The sequence below is a fragment of the Tachysurus fulvidraco genome, chromosome 17, assembly GCF_022655615.1.
Source record: "Tachysurus fulvidraco isolate hzauxx_2018 chromosome 17, HZAU_PFXX_2.0, whole genome shotgun sequence".
Lineage (NCBI taxonomy): Eukaryota > Metazoa > Chordata > Actinopteri > Siluriformes > Bagridae > Tachysurus > Tachysurus fulvidraco.
Genome location: NC_062534.1, coordinates 14,267,759 through 14,286,325, shown reverse-complemented (window position 1 = coordinate 14,286,325; position 18,567 = coordinate 14,267,759). Strand labels below are relative to the sequence as shown.

The window sequence follows — 18,567 nt, the reverse complement described above, 5'->3', positions numbered from 1 at the left end:
TAGCTTGCAAAAGTGGGAGGGCTGAATATAAGAAAGCTTCTATTTGATAATGGTGTAGAGAGGAAACCTGCAATACTATAAGCAGTTTCATTTTGTATCACAAGAAAGAACATGAAATCTAACTCTAAAAATCAGGACTGAGATCATTTTATTTTTGTAGCTAGATAAAATAGCTGCTAAGCCTAAGCATACTTGCTCTGTGATTGGTGGCTCCTGTGCCTAATTATGTGCCTCCCGTCTCTAAAATTGTTCTGGACATTCTGCTGCTTGCAAATATCTTCATTCAGCTGTAAAGCTTTGGGTTTAAAGCAGTAGTGAGTCTGAGCTAAAGTTCACTCATCTTCTATCGTTATTGAGTGAAGAATAGAATAAGGACAGGATTTGCTTCAAATTAAAAAGCCTACAGTAAAAAAGCTCCGAGTGTGGATATACTGTAAGCTTTGGCATCCCATCAGGACAACAGATGCCTCTGATTCTTTCTCAGCAAGAGGAAACCCAGGCTGCTCCCTGCAACTCTCTGTTTATGGGGTTGCCATGGTGGTGAGTGGACAACTATAGGAAGGAGTGAGGTTATTTATAGCCAAGGCTTAAATGCACCGCTCAACACTACCAGACATTGGCAATGCATGACTGGAGTTCTATCTAAAAAAATACATGTGCATATTAGAACATTTTAATTTGTTCAGTCTGGATTTCACCTCATATGAGTCTGTTTGGAATTAATATTTAGTTATACATTTTAGTCTAGACATTTCCTTATTATCAGAACTGTGTATTCATCCTGAGCAGATGAAAAACCCTTGGGCTGTGAATTTAAATGAAGTTGTGATTGTAAGCTCACAAAACTACATAGATCCTGTACTGTAGGGCTTCCTTAACCAAAACCCCACAATCTGCAGCTGCTGTTCATTTAAGCTCAAGCTCGAAGTGAAGAAATCACAAGGAGAAAATCTTAGATTAGCGAATATTTATTAAATATACAGTTCCACAGAGAGAAACAAGAAAGAAATATAAAAATAATCATTGGCTTGATGTTCTGGAGGACGTCTGCATATACTGAGCTCTTTTACTACAGTATATACTGTACATTCACATATGTATACTACAGGGCAAAAGTGTGGAAAAAAGCTGTTTTTTTTTTTTGTTTTTTTGTTTTTATGAATTCTTAACTAACATTCTGTGACTTCTCATTTACTAAGGTATACTTCAGTCCAACTGCTCAGTAAGAAAAAAACATGTCAAAAATGATTTATAAAAGATTTATAAAGGCTTGAAATGTTATACCAGCAACATACGTGATGAAACGTCATAAAAGAATGTCGGTAGTCATTCAAGCAAAAAGAACATATTTATTTGCTAGATTTGAAACCATTAAATTCAGGTGTACACAGTTGCTGCAGTCATTCAGCCAATGCTTTTGATGTACAGTAAGTTAATACACATTTCTTTTCCCTGTAAAAGCCTGCTTTCACACATTTGGCCTGTAATGTACATATTTCACATCTGAACATTGTTCTAAATACATCACTGATCTTTTTAATTTACTGAGCATCAGATATCACAGTATGGAAAAATACTGCACATTTAATCACTTGTTTTATCAGTAAGACAAAATTTAATAATGATAGTCTGGATAATTCAAATACATTGATTTGATTCATCTGATTCTGTTGATTTGTATCTTTATGCCATACAGTCTGTTTAAGCATAGCGTCAATTTAAATGCATGAATTCAGTTTTTTCCTGTATATTTCCATCTTTTACACAGTTAACACATGGACACTTCATTTCCTGCACAGATTTACACAGTCTTGTGTTATATTCTACACTGAATTGCATAAAGGACATTGGGTAGAGTTATTCACCGAGTACACTATATATAACAGCAACTTTACCTCAATTCTGCTACTAATAGATGGAAGACTAGAGATCTAGTTTAAACAAGCGCACAGGTCTCATGTAACTAAGACACCAACACAAATCACTGCAGTGGTTTCTGGGTAACTTTAATACTAGTTGTGGTCAGTGATCATAGAGCTATGGCTCAATTTAATGCTAAATGTCTTCCTCTTCACAATAGAACAGTGTCACTGTTATTTTTATGAGGTCACTAGACAAATTTGGAGACTTTTACATCGATGTGATTAGAATCGTGCAGATTGTTATGCATTATGAAGGAGCTGGTAAACTAATATATGACAACACAGATAAGTCTGCAACAAAATATAATGCGTCAAATAAAAGTAACGCTCTTAATAATGCAAGTGATTTCTAATGACTTTTGTGCTTAAGTTGAACTATAAGTTTTGGGGGACTCCTAAGTGGTGCAACAGAAAAGCTTTTGCCTGTTCTCAAGCACTCGACTACCTAAGATACCATAGCTATCTGTGAGCAGGAGTCAAGAGAATCAAATTGGCCAAGGTCTCAAGATGGAAGAGATGGCATTAGTGTCTCTCTCCTGAAATTCAGAGCGACACTATTGTATTGATTACAGGGCAGATAGAGCTTTCCTGCAAGTGTATTGAGCTACCATGTGATGCTCAATGAGTAACAGTTTGAAAAGAAGAGCAGGATTCACATGTCTCTCAGGAAGCACATGTTTATTCCACCCTCCTAGGCTGCCCTGTGATGGGGAGTTTTACTGTAGTTTGTGGTTAGGATTTGGAAATACCAAATTGGGGAGAAAACGGTTCAGAATATTTCTTTAAATCAAAAAATCTTTAAACACATGTTGATGATTATAATTTAACAAAAGGTATATTTTATTATTCAAATAATAGGTTTATTTTTTAAGAAACTTTACTCAGATTCATACATACTAAAATGGCCATATTACATACAAGCTATGTCATGTTGAGTTATAAATAAGAGATTGCAGTGTGCATGATCACATGGCATTAAATAATTAGTATTAGGCAGTAGGTAATATTGTGGTTCAGTTAAATGATAGCAGTACAACAGCTACGCAGTGCACACGGTTGTTAATGACTTTTGCATTGTATAAAACAGGACATTTCTGGCCTAAAAACATGATAAGCACTTAGAAAATCCTTCAGATATTTATATATTCTGAAGGGACAGAAATCATAGAAACTCTGAGGGTGTTTATACTGAATCATGTTGTATGTGCATGTACTAGAAGTAGTGAGGAATCCTACTCAGCGTGACACTGCAATTCTGGTCAATCTAGATGTAGATTAGATCAGACTGCAGGTTCAGATTAGCAGGGGCACGTCTTTGTCTCCAAAACATTCCTATTGTATTCTCTAAACCTTCCAATGTACCCCAAAACAAGAAAAAATATATATGCCTCTCAATAAATAAAGATAAATAGGGCACTTTGTTAATTATTTCCTTCTTTCCTACTTAATTCATCATCTTTACTAAAAGGCAGCTATGCCGATATTTTTTCTTTAATGAAAAATAATGTTACAAATATAGGCATTCAAAAAAGCCATCTTTTTAAGTCTTTGATGCAATTCCATCTTTATATATGACTGCTTGAGAACTGAGGGATTCCAGTCCTTCAGCTAATGTACAAAGTGTAATAATCCACTCCAGGACCAATGAGACTAGTTTCCATACACGTTTCTCATGCAGTATTGGGCTGATGGTAAGATAATGATGCGGACAAACAGGCGACATTCTCTGTCTAATCCGTGTGGCTTCATATCAACAGAAGTGTACAGAAGAACACAGAGAGATGCTCAGCTTAGAGTCTCTTCACATAGTTTCCAGGGAAGGTTCCAAAAAACTTGGTCTTCCTGGACGTTCCTGAAAACATAATATGTATTTATATGTGTGTGAAGTGACCTTGTTGGAAGGAAATAACCTACAGAGTTTAAAAACAAAACAGATTATTATTCTATTTCCTTTACGAGCAGCGTCTCAAGCCAGTAGGTATTGCTTGTAGAACAATGCCATCTTGTGGTGAAAGTGTGCAGTGTTCACACTGTAGTCTTACCCACAAACCAGCCATCATCACATTTCTCCATCACATCGACAATGTCTCCTTCTTTCAGTTCCAATTCATCCTCATTGCGTGGCATGTAATTATACAAGGCCTGAAACCTGGTGTTTTAGATATTCAGCAGTTATTCAGTGTGGGAACAAGACAATGTCATCTATTTTTCACATTGATTGTTCAGCAATTACAATGCTAACATGATATAAGACTGTAGGGAAATTAAATAGAAAAAGAAATGGACAGATTTACAGAGGGCATCAATTGATATTACTCTGAAAAAATAAGACACTTACGGTTCTCCACCTTCCAGAGGATCCTGTGTTGGACGCTGAGGAAAAAAAAACAGGCCTGATATAAATATGATGCATGTTGCACACTTCACTGAATGATATTCCCAGCTGATAATACGGTATCCACTGGAGAACACAGTAACTCCTATAGTAACACCTGCCTGGATTAAATGTGCATATGAATACAAAGAATGAAACAAACGCTGAAAACGCTTTCAGCACTGAAAGTTCATATACACAAGAAATCGAGCTCCACCAGGGGTTAAAGATTGTTTCTAAGGATTGCACCAGACTGTGGTAACATATCCACTGATTTTTCTAGTCAACCCTCTGCACTCATGTTTGCGATCCCAAAAATCAGGACTGTACTCCCCTTATCTGGCTGGACTTTGGGGGAATGAGCCACTTGTCTAGCTCTGGGGAGAACACCTTGCTTAAGCTGTGTACACAGGAAAAATCATTGGACATTCCTACAAGCAATCCCAGGTAGGCTAAGCACGTGTACTCATTGTTCATCTCACTACACAGCAGAATAGGCCCTTATGCACATTTCAGCTGCTCAGTTGAAGGCTATTTGTAATGCAAAGACACATCCAGGTCACACACTAGCAGACTGCAACAGATGCTCGTGCAACAAAATCTACATACACAAAAACACAACATGCGCAAGAAACACATATTGTTGCAGTCATAATTGCTTATTTGCTCCTGATTCAATACTTTACCACACAATTTAATAAAAAACAAACAAATGCATGCCTAATAGAACTGGTACATCTTTATTTAGCACAAATTGCTTAACTTTGTTATTATTGCCGACATTGGGTAGAAAGAACATGTTCATATAACCCCGGCCTATAAATATTATTTATATTACTGTATTTACAGACTCACTGGTATTTTAAATTATAGTGAAACAGATGGGCAATTAATTCTAGAAATACCTCTCTTCATCATGCATGAAGACAAAATCCATTGTCAGTGCTCAACATTCTTTAAAAAATCCAATGTTAATTTGATGCAGAGAGATAAAAAAGTCAATGCATTAGTTGTATATAACATATAGATATATTAGAACATGTATACAGCATGTATATGGTCTGACATGACAAGCACTTGCATAGGGTTAGACACGGCTTTGCACATGTTTTCATACCCTATGGGACGGTGAATAGTTTTGCCCTTTAACAGGCGATCCACAGGACCTCCTAGACATCACAGGACTACGGGGGGGCTTACCGATAACCACAACATCATGCCTTAACACAGGCTGTAAGAACCAGAGCCAGAAGAGTCTTCCATCAGGGTTGGCACACACACCACCCACACAGAAATAAACAGAAAGAGAAATATACAGTACATATTGCAGGGGCAATGGTTTAATTAACTAGAATATTAACCATATTGATTATTAAATTAACCAAGAACTCAAATTTAAATTAATGAACAAATCTATTTTTGATATTTGGCCATTACAGTATGTAGATTATATGATCGTTTGCATGAAGAGACTGAATAACTAATCTGTGTATATTTCTTCTATTTTTTCACAAATTATGAGCCATATTCAGTTATGCACGTATAATGAGAAATTAGTACTGACATTGCTCACATAGGCACTCAGACCTCAGAGGTAACTACAGACATATAGATATAATAAAGACCTATTCAGTATTTGATCCGGTTGTTGATATGCCAAAAACAGGAAAATCTTAGCACATTTTTCTTGTGCGGTACCAACTCAAGCAGGAAAGAGCATGAAGTCCTGCGCAACTCTCTGGCACCACCGGAACTGTCTGCTACTGACTGACACTGGCACCATACTGAATTTATTCAAAGGTTTGGGCTGTAAATGCACTCAAAATCTACAGATAATCATCGAAGGCCAATTTGAAATATATAAAAAATAACCCTATAAATGAATGAATACAAACCGCCCTTTCTTTTTACAGATAAAATTATGAAGAACACTTGAACAAATGAACAAAAAAAATGTTCAGAATTTTATTCATTTGACCTCTGAAAAAGTGTGAATTAAAATATAATACACTCACCTATATCTTGTACAGATACTATAATTGGCTACATTAAATAAGTAGTTTAAAGTAGTCAATGGATGATATATACAGTAAGAAGAAATATAATGCACAATAATTTCTTATTTCTATTTTTGGTTACTTCCAAATATTGATGGTGAAAGACACATTTTTCAGTAGTGAATTTAACATTGCTGTTAAATATTTTTGATTTTCTGTCTACTTTAACTCAAACACTGTTATACAGAAAAATCTGGAAACCTCAGAGGCGTGAACTGCAGCTAGGTTATTTGCATTATCTGAAAGGGCTACCCATAAAATCAACAGAAGCACCTGCACAACCCAGAACCCATATTATAAATTTTGACATTGTTATTCGACTCTGAACATGGCTCTATGTGCACATCTGTTCATAATATACAGTCTCTCCAGTTTATTTCCTTGCCAGTGGACACGGAGGATGCCTATAAAGCTCATAAAGGTACACTGATCCAGGCTAAACCAAAAATGAAACAGATATCAACTGACTAGTGTGCAATTGTTTTGGTGGAAGATGCACCATAAAGGAGCTGGAACAATGTATTATGTCCAATATACTGCATAGAAGTGGATACAGATACAACATTTTAATCAGCACTTGTTAGTGTCTGAGTTGTAGACACTGTGGCTAGAGAAGGTTTTTTGAGGAAAGTTATTGTTAATCATCTCCTCTTTACATTGACCTTCGAGGAGCGGAGCTGTTTGGAGGAAGGAGGAGGGGAATGAGACACCCCGGGGAGTGGAGGGGTGGAGCGGGGGGAGGAGATCTTGGGAAATGCAGGGGATGTGGAAATCAAAGGTTGTGAAGAGATAGGGGATGATGGACTCATAGGGGGACTTTCAGCCTGCTAACAGGAAGAAACAATGAGCTTTAATTCAAGGGATCTTAAGTGAAAAATGTTTCTTTCAGCATCTAGCAATCGCTGTAAAGTATATACTTAAAGTAAGTATGGGTTAGTCAAGAATACTTTTATCTCTTATTAGTACAGACAAACTAACCAAATCACACAACCAAACTGAACGCTACCTCATGATCTGACATCAGACTACAAACCGGGCGGACTGGAGTGAAGGTATTTGATGACTGTGAGTCTGTATAAGCCCTTCTGTCTTCACTTTGATCCTCCTCTATGAACAGTTTGGGTAAATCCTCTGAAGCAGTTAGATCTTGCCTATAAATCTCTGCTGTCTTCACAATGGGGTGCTTTGCCTGGCTGGCCTGGATGATGGACACAAGCTCTTCACATACATCCTCCTCAGTTTCTCTGGAGGATAAGGGGAACTTTAAGGATGAGGGTTGTTCATCAGGCTCATACACAACCAGATCAATTGGGCAGCAAGATCTTGGTGAGTCCAACTTATCAAAGCCAAAGCCATCTGAAAAATGTTGCTCATTCTCAAGCAGACCAGGCTTGAAACTTGTATTCACTTCTATCACACTGCCACACTTGGGGCTGGAGTCAAAAGTGGGAGAAATGGGGGATGGGGTAAAAGAGGCTGAAGTGAGGTAGGCCTGAGGTGAGGGACTGGGCTCAGGAGACATGTAAGATTTTGGAGAGCTTATAGGAACAAAGTGACCCTCTTTGAGTGGAGGGGTGAGGGTGCTGAACAGGGAAGGGAAAGGAGCCCGTGCAGTGGAAGCAGGGGAGTCCAGCCTTTCATAATCTGGCTGGAAATTAAAGGGTAAAGGTGGAGGTGTAGGGGCAGGAGTGCCTGAAGGAGACAGACCGAGGGTGAGGGCGAGCCACTCTCCAGTCACTGCCTGCAGATGAGCTGCTCTCTGGGAGCTGGGCGAGAGTGAGGTATGCTGGCGGGGAGTGGACGAGGGAGAGCAGGTCATGAGGTGTGCAGATGATGGCTTAGAAAAAGACAGAGACAGAGGAAAGTGAAAGCACAGACTGAAGTAGCGAGAATGAAATGGTAAAGGTAGGATGAAGCATGAATTATAAAACAGCATTCCTTTGTTTTCTGAAAACAACATGGAATCAGAGGGGGAAAGCATGTCAACACTACAGAAGTGTATATGTACATTACGTCATTATTAATAAACTATGGTGCCATTCAGAATTAGATTATAAAAGTGCAATAATTACCATCGCCTGTGAAAAAAACGCTCTGGCTAATTTTCTGCCTGCTATTTTATATAAGAAGACATAACTTACAAAAACAATCACACTTCTTTTGAAAACTCTCTAATAATGAGTGAGTAGGAAATTAAAAAAAAACAGAAACAGTGGAATATAACCACCAGGCATCCTCTTTGCTTTTTGGGTAAAAGAATTTAACAGTCTATCTATAAACATACAAACAAACAAATAAAAATGACAATATTATAATAAAATACAGTGCAATATTCCATATCTGCAACTCCCATGATACCAACACATTGTCATTCAAGCCCCATAGCACATGATTACTAACGACTGTCAGCATTACTTTGCTTAGTCTAATTCCAGCATCATATCTGGGATGGAGCCAAGTATTTGTTATCTGCCTGTCTTGATTAGTGCCTGCTTTATGCTTACTGATTTAGTCTTGTCTGTTTGAAGATCGCTGACCTGAGTATCGCATGTTTATATGCTATCTGCTACACTGAGTTCATAAAAGCAGAAATGCTGCACTTCTCGTCTGTCTGTCTCCTTCAGAATGTTCTTATGGTGGATCATTTCCAGTACATTTCTTTGATGGATGTACTGCATCACATTTGTCACTTTGTACAACTTTTACCGCTGAGATATTATTTGGGTAGTGAAACATTGTCAGCACAGCATGGACACTGATATAGTTCTGTGTTTCGCATTAGAACAAATGTATATAATTTGCCACCAAAGCTGAAATGCTGTTTACTTTAAATACGTCCTCTTAGTTCAGAGGTAAGGGGTAAGTGGTTAGGGGGAAGTAGTAGCTCAGTGACTAAGGTGTTGGAGTAATCTGAAGGTTGTGTGTTCATACCCCAGCACCACTAAGCTGCCACAATCAATCCCCAATGTGTTAGTTGTACAAATGAGATAAATGTAAGTCTCTCTTCAGAAACAGCTACAGTATGTGAAGGACACGGAACCCCAATCAGAACAGAGATGCAGAAGTAACACTTGACCTTTTCAGCCCATAATTAGCCCCAGATAATGATTGCACAGGCTGGATAATTTATCTGGGCTAAGATCAGTCTGTCTTAACACAGGTCAGTGGAGCAGAGGGTCAAGTGTCCACTACTTTATGATTTAGATAGCATTACAATTAATGACAGTTAACACAGACCCAATCTACAGGGATTCTTTAAAGAAGTATCTGGCGCTCATCCAAACAAGGTCCCATTAATTCAGGTTATAATAATGCTACTAAATTAACTTTGTGACCTGTTATTATTGTCACAATTGTAAAATTAACCATTTCAATCCATATAAACCATTCCAATGCTCTCTGCTTTGAAAGTTAATGAGTAAGAAAAATTATGGTTTATTCTTTATCTTACACATCCCAGTTCATAGTTTTCAATGTTCCCACACCTTAACCAACATAGCTAGCAAGAGCCCACTCAGTGTCCACTCATATACTCACCCTACTGTTCAGTCGGTCGCTGGCAGAACTGTGAGCAACTCCTGGTGACTGGCTAGGACTTTTAATAGGTGATTTCTTGATGATGTCCACATAAGACACTGGAAAGATGCCCTGTTTGTTTGTCCCAGGGATTTTGCCTGTAAACCAGTTCTGGTCCACTTGGCGCAGCACTATAACATGCTCACCCTGGAAGAGATTGAGGCAATCTTCACTTAAGGCTGGATGCAGAGTTGGAGACAATATAGTGTAATAAATATACGATAAGGCTTTAAATTATTATTATTATTATTATTATTATTATTATTATTATTATTATTATTATTATTATTATTATTATTATTAATCTGAATATAAAACACATCTGCACAGTTTAATGTGGCTACTAGACCTCTGGCAACCTCTTACAACACATTCTTCTTCATAATCTTTTCATAATTATTTTTTTATACTTGGTTTATTAATTAATAGAGATATGTGTGTTTTTTTATGTGTGTGTCCTTGATTGTCATTCCTTTTTTATTTTCATTTTATTTACAGCCAAAAATATTAATTTCTGGGTGACAATGTGATTATGTCATCGATGCTGGATTTAATACTGCTGCTGGCTCAGATATCACACAAGACAAATTACCTCAAATCCAAGGTTAGAATCACAGATAATTAAAATACACTTCTTTTATTATGCAACACCCACAGAGTTTCTGAATATAGAAGTATAGAAAATCAGTTCTTATTAATAGAAGCAAAAATTAATACAGCCCATAATGAATACAAAAAAATTTGTACAGGAACTGCATGTGCATTGCATAATATTAAAGGTTTATATATACAACTGTCTGCAGAATTTCTGACTACCTTCATAAAAATTATGTTTCTGGCATAAATATATTGTATAAATATATTAAACAATGAACCTCTGAAAATTATGAGTTTTAAAACTAGCTAAAATCCCTCGACCAATATTGGGTAAAGCCTTGTCCAGAGAGAGTAACGACACTGAGCATCTACCTATAATTTCTAAAAAGGTCACAACAATCCACTATAAAAGCAGTGCATTTGAGATTTCTTTATATTCTTTGAATTTCTGCATCTTGACTGGTCTTAAGTGAGACCACATGGTTTCAACAGTCCAAAATCTACAGATTTAACCTCCTGACTGAAACAAACATCTGGAACTCCAATATTTACTAGCTGGGAATCAGTACCACCATATTCTATAACAACGGCTGAGCCTTGCCTTTCTTAAGGAAAGCTCCACATTAGTGTCAGCGCTGAAGTTGTAGCGAGCCACAGCTTCCCCAATCTCTGTACTCTGGGCAGGAGGAGGGGGCCTTGCAGGCTGATGTCTGTCTGATGGAGAGATTTTCTGACAACAGTAACACAAAAAGACAGCACAAAAAACACAAAGGGTTAATCTGCATGCACAAATTCCAAACAGTTACTGACATGGGCTCAGGTTTTGCATGAATATCACAAACCTCCACATAAGAGATAGGAAAGATGCCCACTTTTCCATGGCGTTCTCCTTCATACCAGTTATTATCTATCTGCCGTGTGATGTACACAATCTCATCTTTATTGAATGAAAGCTCTCTGCATAGATTTAACATAAATAAAGTTAGTTGATGATAGAGGATGGTTATGACATGCACAATGATTGTAAAATATTTCACAATTCATTTTTATTTATTTATTTTTAATAAATACATTTAAATTTGTAAATTCACCTAATTTTAAACATTTCTTACTTTGCTGTCAGCGCCTTGAAATCGTATATTGCTTTGGCAGGCACTTTCTGTATGATAAGAAAAGTACATGGATTAGACTGCTTGGTAAAACAACAGATATTGTGTAATGTGTAATTCCTATAATATTAACTCCTTTAGACTTTCCTCAGGTTACATGAATACTTGCAAACACATGTAAGGTGTATAAGTCTGTACAGTGCAAAAGTCTTCAAAATGTCTTCAAAAATGAAGAAATGAAACATTTTCTATATAAAATGAAAATCTGTTGTAAAGGGCAGTAGACAGAACTTGATTAAATACAGTCAAAATTTGGTGTGACCCTTTTACAAATGTTGGTAGTCTCAGATGCACTTTATACAATTGTATGTAAATATTCTCTGAATATTGAGTTGTTGTTTTTTTTCACTGTTTCACTTATAATCCAATAAATTTCAATGTAATTTTGTCTAAACAGTGGTCTTTTACATAATGTTATTTTTTTTGCTCATATACAAATATTTTTAAATTAATTGCATTGTATTTCATAGCTTTTGGTATGCAAAAGTATACAAAGAAAAAGGAGTTTTTTGACAAAGTCCTTTCGCAGTTTTGTAAGTTATTTGCTTCTGAGGCTGTTGGAGGTGAAAAAATTTGATTTTACAGACGACTAATAGAAATGTGACAGTATAGACAGAAGATTGGTCTTTTTGAAAACAATAATCCATTATAAACCAACAGAATCCAATTCTTGCTCCTCCTGTCCCATGCACTGTTTCTGAGACTTAAACTGACACATTTACTTTATTACTCAATTAAAAATTGGATTTTGCAATGTGGTCCTAGATTGTGCCATAGCCCAGGTCAACAGTTTTGAGGCAGATTCGGTAAACTCATTCCATTTCTAGGTCACATGGAATTCCACTGATCACCTTATCCTTCTAATAAAACCGTTGCAGAAAATCTACATCAAAATGTCCAAATCCTGCAGTATAATCCCAGATCACTTCCAATTTTAAGGAACCTCCTCTTATTTCTTACAGACAATATTGAAAAACATAGACATGCCTTCAAGGAGTGAAATAAATAATCAGTGTAATAGGTATGGCACATCTACAGTATAAGTATGCAACCCATTAAGACCCATTAGTGTGCAAATTAATTTGAACTACTACTAAAATCACAGGCTCTAAATTACAGATTTTTTCGTCTCATCACTCCTCATGCATCACCATAAGAGATGTTTTTTCTCACTCTTGCCAGGTATGCAATCAGCTACTTCTTACAATGAGCATAACATATAACATCTGTTTTCAGAGGTTGATGTTGAGCTACTAACCTCTCTGACATCAGGTGTAGGCCTCCTGCTCTGTGGAGTTTGTCGTCCTACATCAGGATAGGAATAACCTCTGGATGTGTCTAGATCTTGAGAGAAAAGAGAAGCAAAACAATGAGGAAGAAAAAATTCAATTCTACCAAGCTGAAAACCTACTTCAATTGCATGCAGAATGATGACTGTTGGGGTTATGGTGTATTTAATCAGAATAATTACTGAAACAATATAACAAATGATTTAACAGAAAGAGGTTAATTCACTAATACACAAAGGAAAAAATAAAAACTAAATAAATCTGATTTTCCCTGATTCTTCTAATCTCTTTGATCGCCTTTGAACAACTTGTACCAGACAACTCAGGCAGATTTATAGTCTTGCTCTGGAAACAGATCCCATGCATGGAACAAATGTATTTACGCGAGTCTCACATGGTAAGGATTTCTCACTGACAAATGCTTGCATGGCTCTATGCTCAGGGGAGTAGTCATTTAAAAGCCCTTGGCTCCTTTTAAAAGTAAATAGGACTTCATGTCCATTAGGTTTATTTAAAAACTGTGGAAAGATATACCCTGTGCCAATGTAAGTATATGATATACTGTAGTATGCCTGCCGTAAGACAGAGTAACCAACTACAGGTCAGCAATCCAGTGACAGGCCAACATACAGAGTTTTGTACTACAAACTTCTCATTTCCATATTTTTTTAAGGAAAGGTCCATATAAACAGGAGAGCTATTGAAAATATAGTATTAAAGAAATTATTACACAATCAAAATTAAGTGAAACCATGGTTCAATGAGACATCCAATGATAAATGACCAAACATTTTACTACAGAAAACATTCACAAAAATATGTAAAACATTTCAGTACAAGGCATGGAGGGTGGTTGGAGGAATGACAGCCCAAACACAAAAAAGAATATGGGAACATTGGTGACTGATGAATTGAATCCACCTTGAGAGCTTCTTGGAGTATTATTCTTCTGGTTGTTGTCTGTGTAGTGGCAGGAGGCACTGCAGGTCAGATGGGAGTACTCTGGCTGGTCCTGGATGTACATGTTATCATTATTATGACAAGGGGAATGCTGGGTTGGACTGGATTGGTCCAGAGCCTGAAGAGAGGACTTCCTCTCTGGAACTTCAGGTAGCAGCTCTGACAGAAGCCTGTGGAGGATGCTGTTTTCTGGAAGGCTGCCCTTGTGTTTTTCAATGCAAATATGGTCATAGATGTCCTTGAGGGCTGAGTCAAGAGCTCTGTACATGCATCCCTTGGATTTTGGTATGTGGGAGTTCTTCTTTCTGCGAAAAGGCACTGGGCTCACCAGAAAGGCCAGTTTGCTGAGGCCATTGTCAGGCTCCTCCATATGCCGGCAATTCCTTTGGTCTTTCTTGGCTCTCTCATGTTTAATTAGGGTAGTAAAGCGTGTGAAGGAGGCTGGGCACATGCCTTTGCAGGAGCTCACTAGTTGCCTGTTGTAGCGATGATGACGGCCTGATCCACAAAAGCTCTCCGAGGATGTGAGGGAGCAGTGGTCAAAGTCAGTCTCACTGCAGTTGGATGAGCCCTCAATCTGTATAAAGTCAGAAACATCAGACACAACAGCATCATAGTCACTGTCTGAGAGCTCTTGCTGGACAGTAGAGCATTTCATGTGATTGTTGGACCCTTGGATATGAACTGGCACATTAGCAAGAATCTTGTGGTACTGTGGTTGTCCCTCTGGAGGTTTTCTGGCTGGTGGCTCTTCATCTAGCAAGGACTCAATGGAGTAGCTGCGATTTTGGTTGGTAATCCTCCTGGTAGAACCTGTGTTCTGGCAATCACTTTTGAGGTTTGGCATGGATTTGGATTTTTGGATTAAACTTTCAAATTCAGAGATCCTATTGTGCACCATATCATGAGGTATCTCACTGCTGGAACCGTTGTTGCTCAAGCAGTTTTTCTTCTGCTGCTCAAGCTCATAATTCTGTATCCTGGCTTTGACTGAGCAGACATGTGAACTGCTAAGCTCTTGCCGGTTGATGTGGTGCATCTTCTTGTACAGTTTGAGGAAACCTGACGCAGTATGGGATGAACAGTGCCAGCTGCGCTCTCTGCTTTCCTCGGTATTCATAGTGTCAATGTGAGGAAAAACATTTTGTTCTCCATTCTGTGTCAATGAGACAATGGGCCATTTTGCCATTCCTTTATCCTGGCCCTCAGAAAGGAGATCATCGTAGCTCCAGGATCTAGTTTTAGGAGAAAGCTCCAGACTCTCTGATTCTGATTGCCAGCCATTCTTTATTTTCTCTGAGGCAGACAGAATGATTGTGTCTTCATTTTGGACATCATTTTGAAATGTGGCTACCGAAACCTGTGAGGTATCATTGTCCACTACTTTAAATGAGGTATCATGACTTGGATTTTGACCATTTAAATGTGCTGAGTGCAGTGTGCTAATATCCCCACCTTTATATATCCACCATGAGCAGCATGACAAGAGGGAGACAGTAACAGGTTTTTAGCAGAGTAAAATAGTTTTGTGCTTGCTACAGGAGCATATCTATCCAACATATTCTATATGCAACACTGCAACAAAAGATTTCATGCTCTAAAGCATAAGTTTATGTATCATAATAAAAACAGTAGTTTTTAACAGTAGTAGTTAAACAGTAGTAAGCTTTGGCCTTGTACTGTCTGACATCTACCTTTTGACCTTGATAAGGAGGAAGTGGAAGGGGTGTTTATTGGCTTTCTCTGGGTGTTCCTGGTACTGGTTGGTTCTGGAAGGTGAGCAGCATGAATCTCAGATTGTTTTCCGCTCTGGTTGGAGCTTAGTGAGCTTTGAGGTCGAGACTGGGCAGCCGAGGGCTCTGACTTCCTTCTTGTCCTGTTATCACTGGCAGAAAAAAATGGTAAAAGTAAAGGTCATATATTTGAAATAGGTACTTTTAAACGGTATAGTAGCATGGTATTTGGGGCTAGATGACACCCAAAACAGCCACAATGTAGAACTATTTCGCTTGATAGCTACATGAGTATACTGTAGGAGACTGAGAAATCTTTGGTGATTTGTATGAATAACAAAAATACAGAGCTTCTGTTTTCACAAGTTTTTAAAAATGTACACATTGTATTTAAATGGACATAACTGTGATTAATTTCCCAGACAAAGTAAATAATTTGCAATACTTATTTTACCTTAAATGAACCATTAAGCAGCTTTTTACATTTCTATTCTAAAGTTCTATTATTCATTCTACACATGAAACATGCAATATTCATTATTGGCTCAAAGCATTCTAGTGTGAATAAGATTCTGGGAGATTTGATCTTAGATGACTGATATTTTCCCCCAAGACTGTATAGAAAATGTTTCTACCAGAAAGACGAATTATAGCAATAAACAGCTGTTAGGCTACACTAGCCAGATAACATCCTGGCTATTAAACATATTGCTTCAAAACACTAGGATCAAGTCAAAACCAAACAGTACTATGCAGTTAATAATACAGATGTTTCTTTGGAAAACTGCACACAAACACATTAAGAAGTCATTAGTAAAAAATAACCAAAATCCAGAAGTAAAGTCACTAAAAGTTCTAAAATTATTTTAACATAATATATAGAGGAGACAGTAGGGACAGGTTGTGGCCAGGACAGAAGGGGTGGTCTGTGGGTCAGGGGACATTGATTGATGCCATGCTGACAGACCACAAGGACAAGGCTTTTTTAGCTGTCCTACTCTTCCAAAATGGATTACAGTAAGCAACACAATTCCTGTACATCAACAATCAACACTAGTTCATCTTAATTCATATTTGCATCATATTCATATTTCTTATCTGAGGTGTACATTAGGTGCGAAAAATAACTTACCTTGAGGGTCGTTCAAAGCTTCTGTCAGCAGAAGGCTGATAAAGAAAGGTCTAAAACAGAGAATAAAGAATAAACAGATTCCTTTAATGTGTATTCTTATAGATCCAATTACTTCCCAGTACACTCAAAGCTGACCAAAATGCCCCAAAATTCCATATTTGCCGTCTTTCCCCAAATGACATATTTGCTGTCTTTTGAAAAGCCGTTTGTTGAGCAGCTGTATGCAGAAAACTTACAAGTGTCTCAATGTCAAATGAAGCAGGGAATTCCTTGTGCACATGGCTGGAGTAAATAACCATTTTTCCTTCTTCTGAAGCTCTGAGGAGGAGCAGCTGGAGTTATTCTCTCGAACTGTAGGAGCTGTTCATCTATTTTTTTAACAAGCTTTAAAAGTAGCCTCTGTGAGGTGGCAGGAATGTCCACTTGCTATGACACATTTGTCAACATAAATAACAGAAGCGAGTGACAGATACCTCGCAGTCGAGCTCTTAATAGGGCTGTGAAGCCCTGCTATAATTTTAAATAGCTCTTTGTATACTGTAGCTTTGGAGCAGTCTTCCAAACATAAATGTTATTGTGAGCAACCAAAATCTAAGACAGCGGTACCATCGTCTTACATGTTTCTCACCATTCAGTGATGTATTGAATAATTGGTAATGATTCTTTATCATGAAGATATAAAATTACTCAGAAAGACTGCCTTATCATATGTGAGCTGTAAACATAAAGTGAAAACACTGACAAAGGGGATGACTATTTTTAACTGAGAGAAGTGGCAGGAGGTTAATATTATCCACATAGCCTTTGTGAAATGAGATGTTATTTGATCCTTAATGAAGCAGGCCCACATCCTTGATTTACTCAAAACAAAATACATAGCACAGGAAGTCATGAACTATGTACACTGAGACATTTTTTGTGCATATAACCAACGTGCATTTGTTTTATAACATCTAGATTCTAATTAGCAAAAAAGAAAACAAAACAAAAAGGTAACAAATTACAAAAAAGAAAAATGTTTTTGACAGAGAACGGTGAACAGGTGATGAAAACTTAATAAACTGATTTCTTACTATTCATCCAGCCAGGGTGGATGAAGGTGAATAAGCTACATGACAGGGCATCTGAACACACCAGGACTCTTCTGTATACTTGAGCTCACAGACAGCTACGATTGGGTAGTTTTGCACTGATTGACAAGGGGTTAGAGTAATTACATCCCTCCCACCCAGAGAGCATGGCCAATTTTACCTTATTGAACTCCCTGCCAAAAATAGAGGCGGCATCAGTAGAATTAATACTAGTTTGCTCCAAAAAAAGGTTGAAGGATTTTCTGTTGCATCACTACTTATTTTTCCATTACTTATTTCTTTCATTCATTTTATTGTATCACTCATTCTCTTCCCCACACCCTCATTACCTCATTACGGATTCGGTGCGCACTCTCCGGATCATAATCCAGACGTTTTTTAGGAGGCTTTACCCAGAGGAGGAAGAAAGAGCAGAAGGAGTTGTGGTGAGCCAGAAATAAAAGGGGAAAAAAAGTAGGAAGTAATTACCTGACTGTAGAAGAAACAGACGGCATGCCACTATACATCAGCACATGATTAGCATCACTACACACAGTACTAACTATTGGTCACTACAATTAGCCCTCACACCTTTCACCAAAGCAATACGTAATCATGCAAGTGGTCTTTAAATCAAACATTCCATTTGTATGTGCTAAAGACCGCAGAGCTGGATGTGTGAAAAAGA

General features: G+C 37.6%; 1 protein-coding gene across 4 annotated transcripts in view; it reads right to left on the bottom strand.

The window, feature by feature from the left end:
* Window positions 1-952: 952 nt before the first annotated feature.
* The window catches only part of sorbs2b (sorbin and SH3 domain containing 2b), a 43,543-nt gene continuing 25,928 nt past the window's right edge, over window positions 953-18,567 (bottom strand). For 3 of the 4 annotated variants that reach the window (XM_047802435.1, XM_047802436.1, XM_047802437.1), the window contains 15 exons: window positions 18,230-18,286; window positions 16,810-16,859; window positions 15,639-15,829; window positions 13,906-15,399; window positions 12,954-13,039; window positions 11,639-11,685; window positions 11,369-11,483; window positions 11,128-11,256; window positions 9,891-10,076; window positions 7,360-8,190; window positions 7,010-7,180; window positions 5,414-5,527; window positions 4,261-4,295; window positions 3,965-4,071; window positions 953-3,774 (listed from right to left, as the gene is read on the bottom strand). In XM_047802435.1, coding sequence (XP_047658391.1) covers window positions 3,713-3,774; window positions 3,965-4,071; window positions 4,261-4,295; window positions 5,414-5,527; window positions 7,010-7,180; window positions 7,360-8,190; window positions 9,891-10,076; window positions 11,128-11,256; window positions 11,369-11,483; window positions 11,639-11,685; window positions 12,954-13,039; window positions 13,906-15,399; window positions 15,639-15,829; window positions 16,810-16,859; window positions 18,230-18,286 — 3,675 coding nt within the window. In that variant the 3' untranslated portion in view covers window positions 953-3,712. The remainder of the gene's footprint in view (window positions 3,775-3,964; window positions 4,072-4,260; window positions 4,296-5,413; window positions 5,528-7,009; window positions 7,181-7,359; window positions 8,191-9,890; window positions 10,077-11,127; window positions 11,257-11,368; window positions 11,484-11,638; window positions 11,686-12,953; window positions 13,040-13,905; window positions 15,400-15,638; window positions 15,830-16,809; window positions 16,860-18,229; window positions 18,287-18,567) is intronic. The other variant, XM_047802438.1, reaches the window with a different exon arrangement.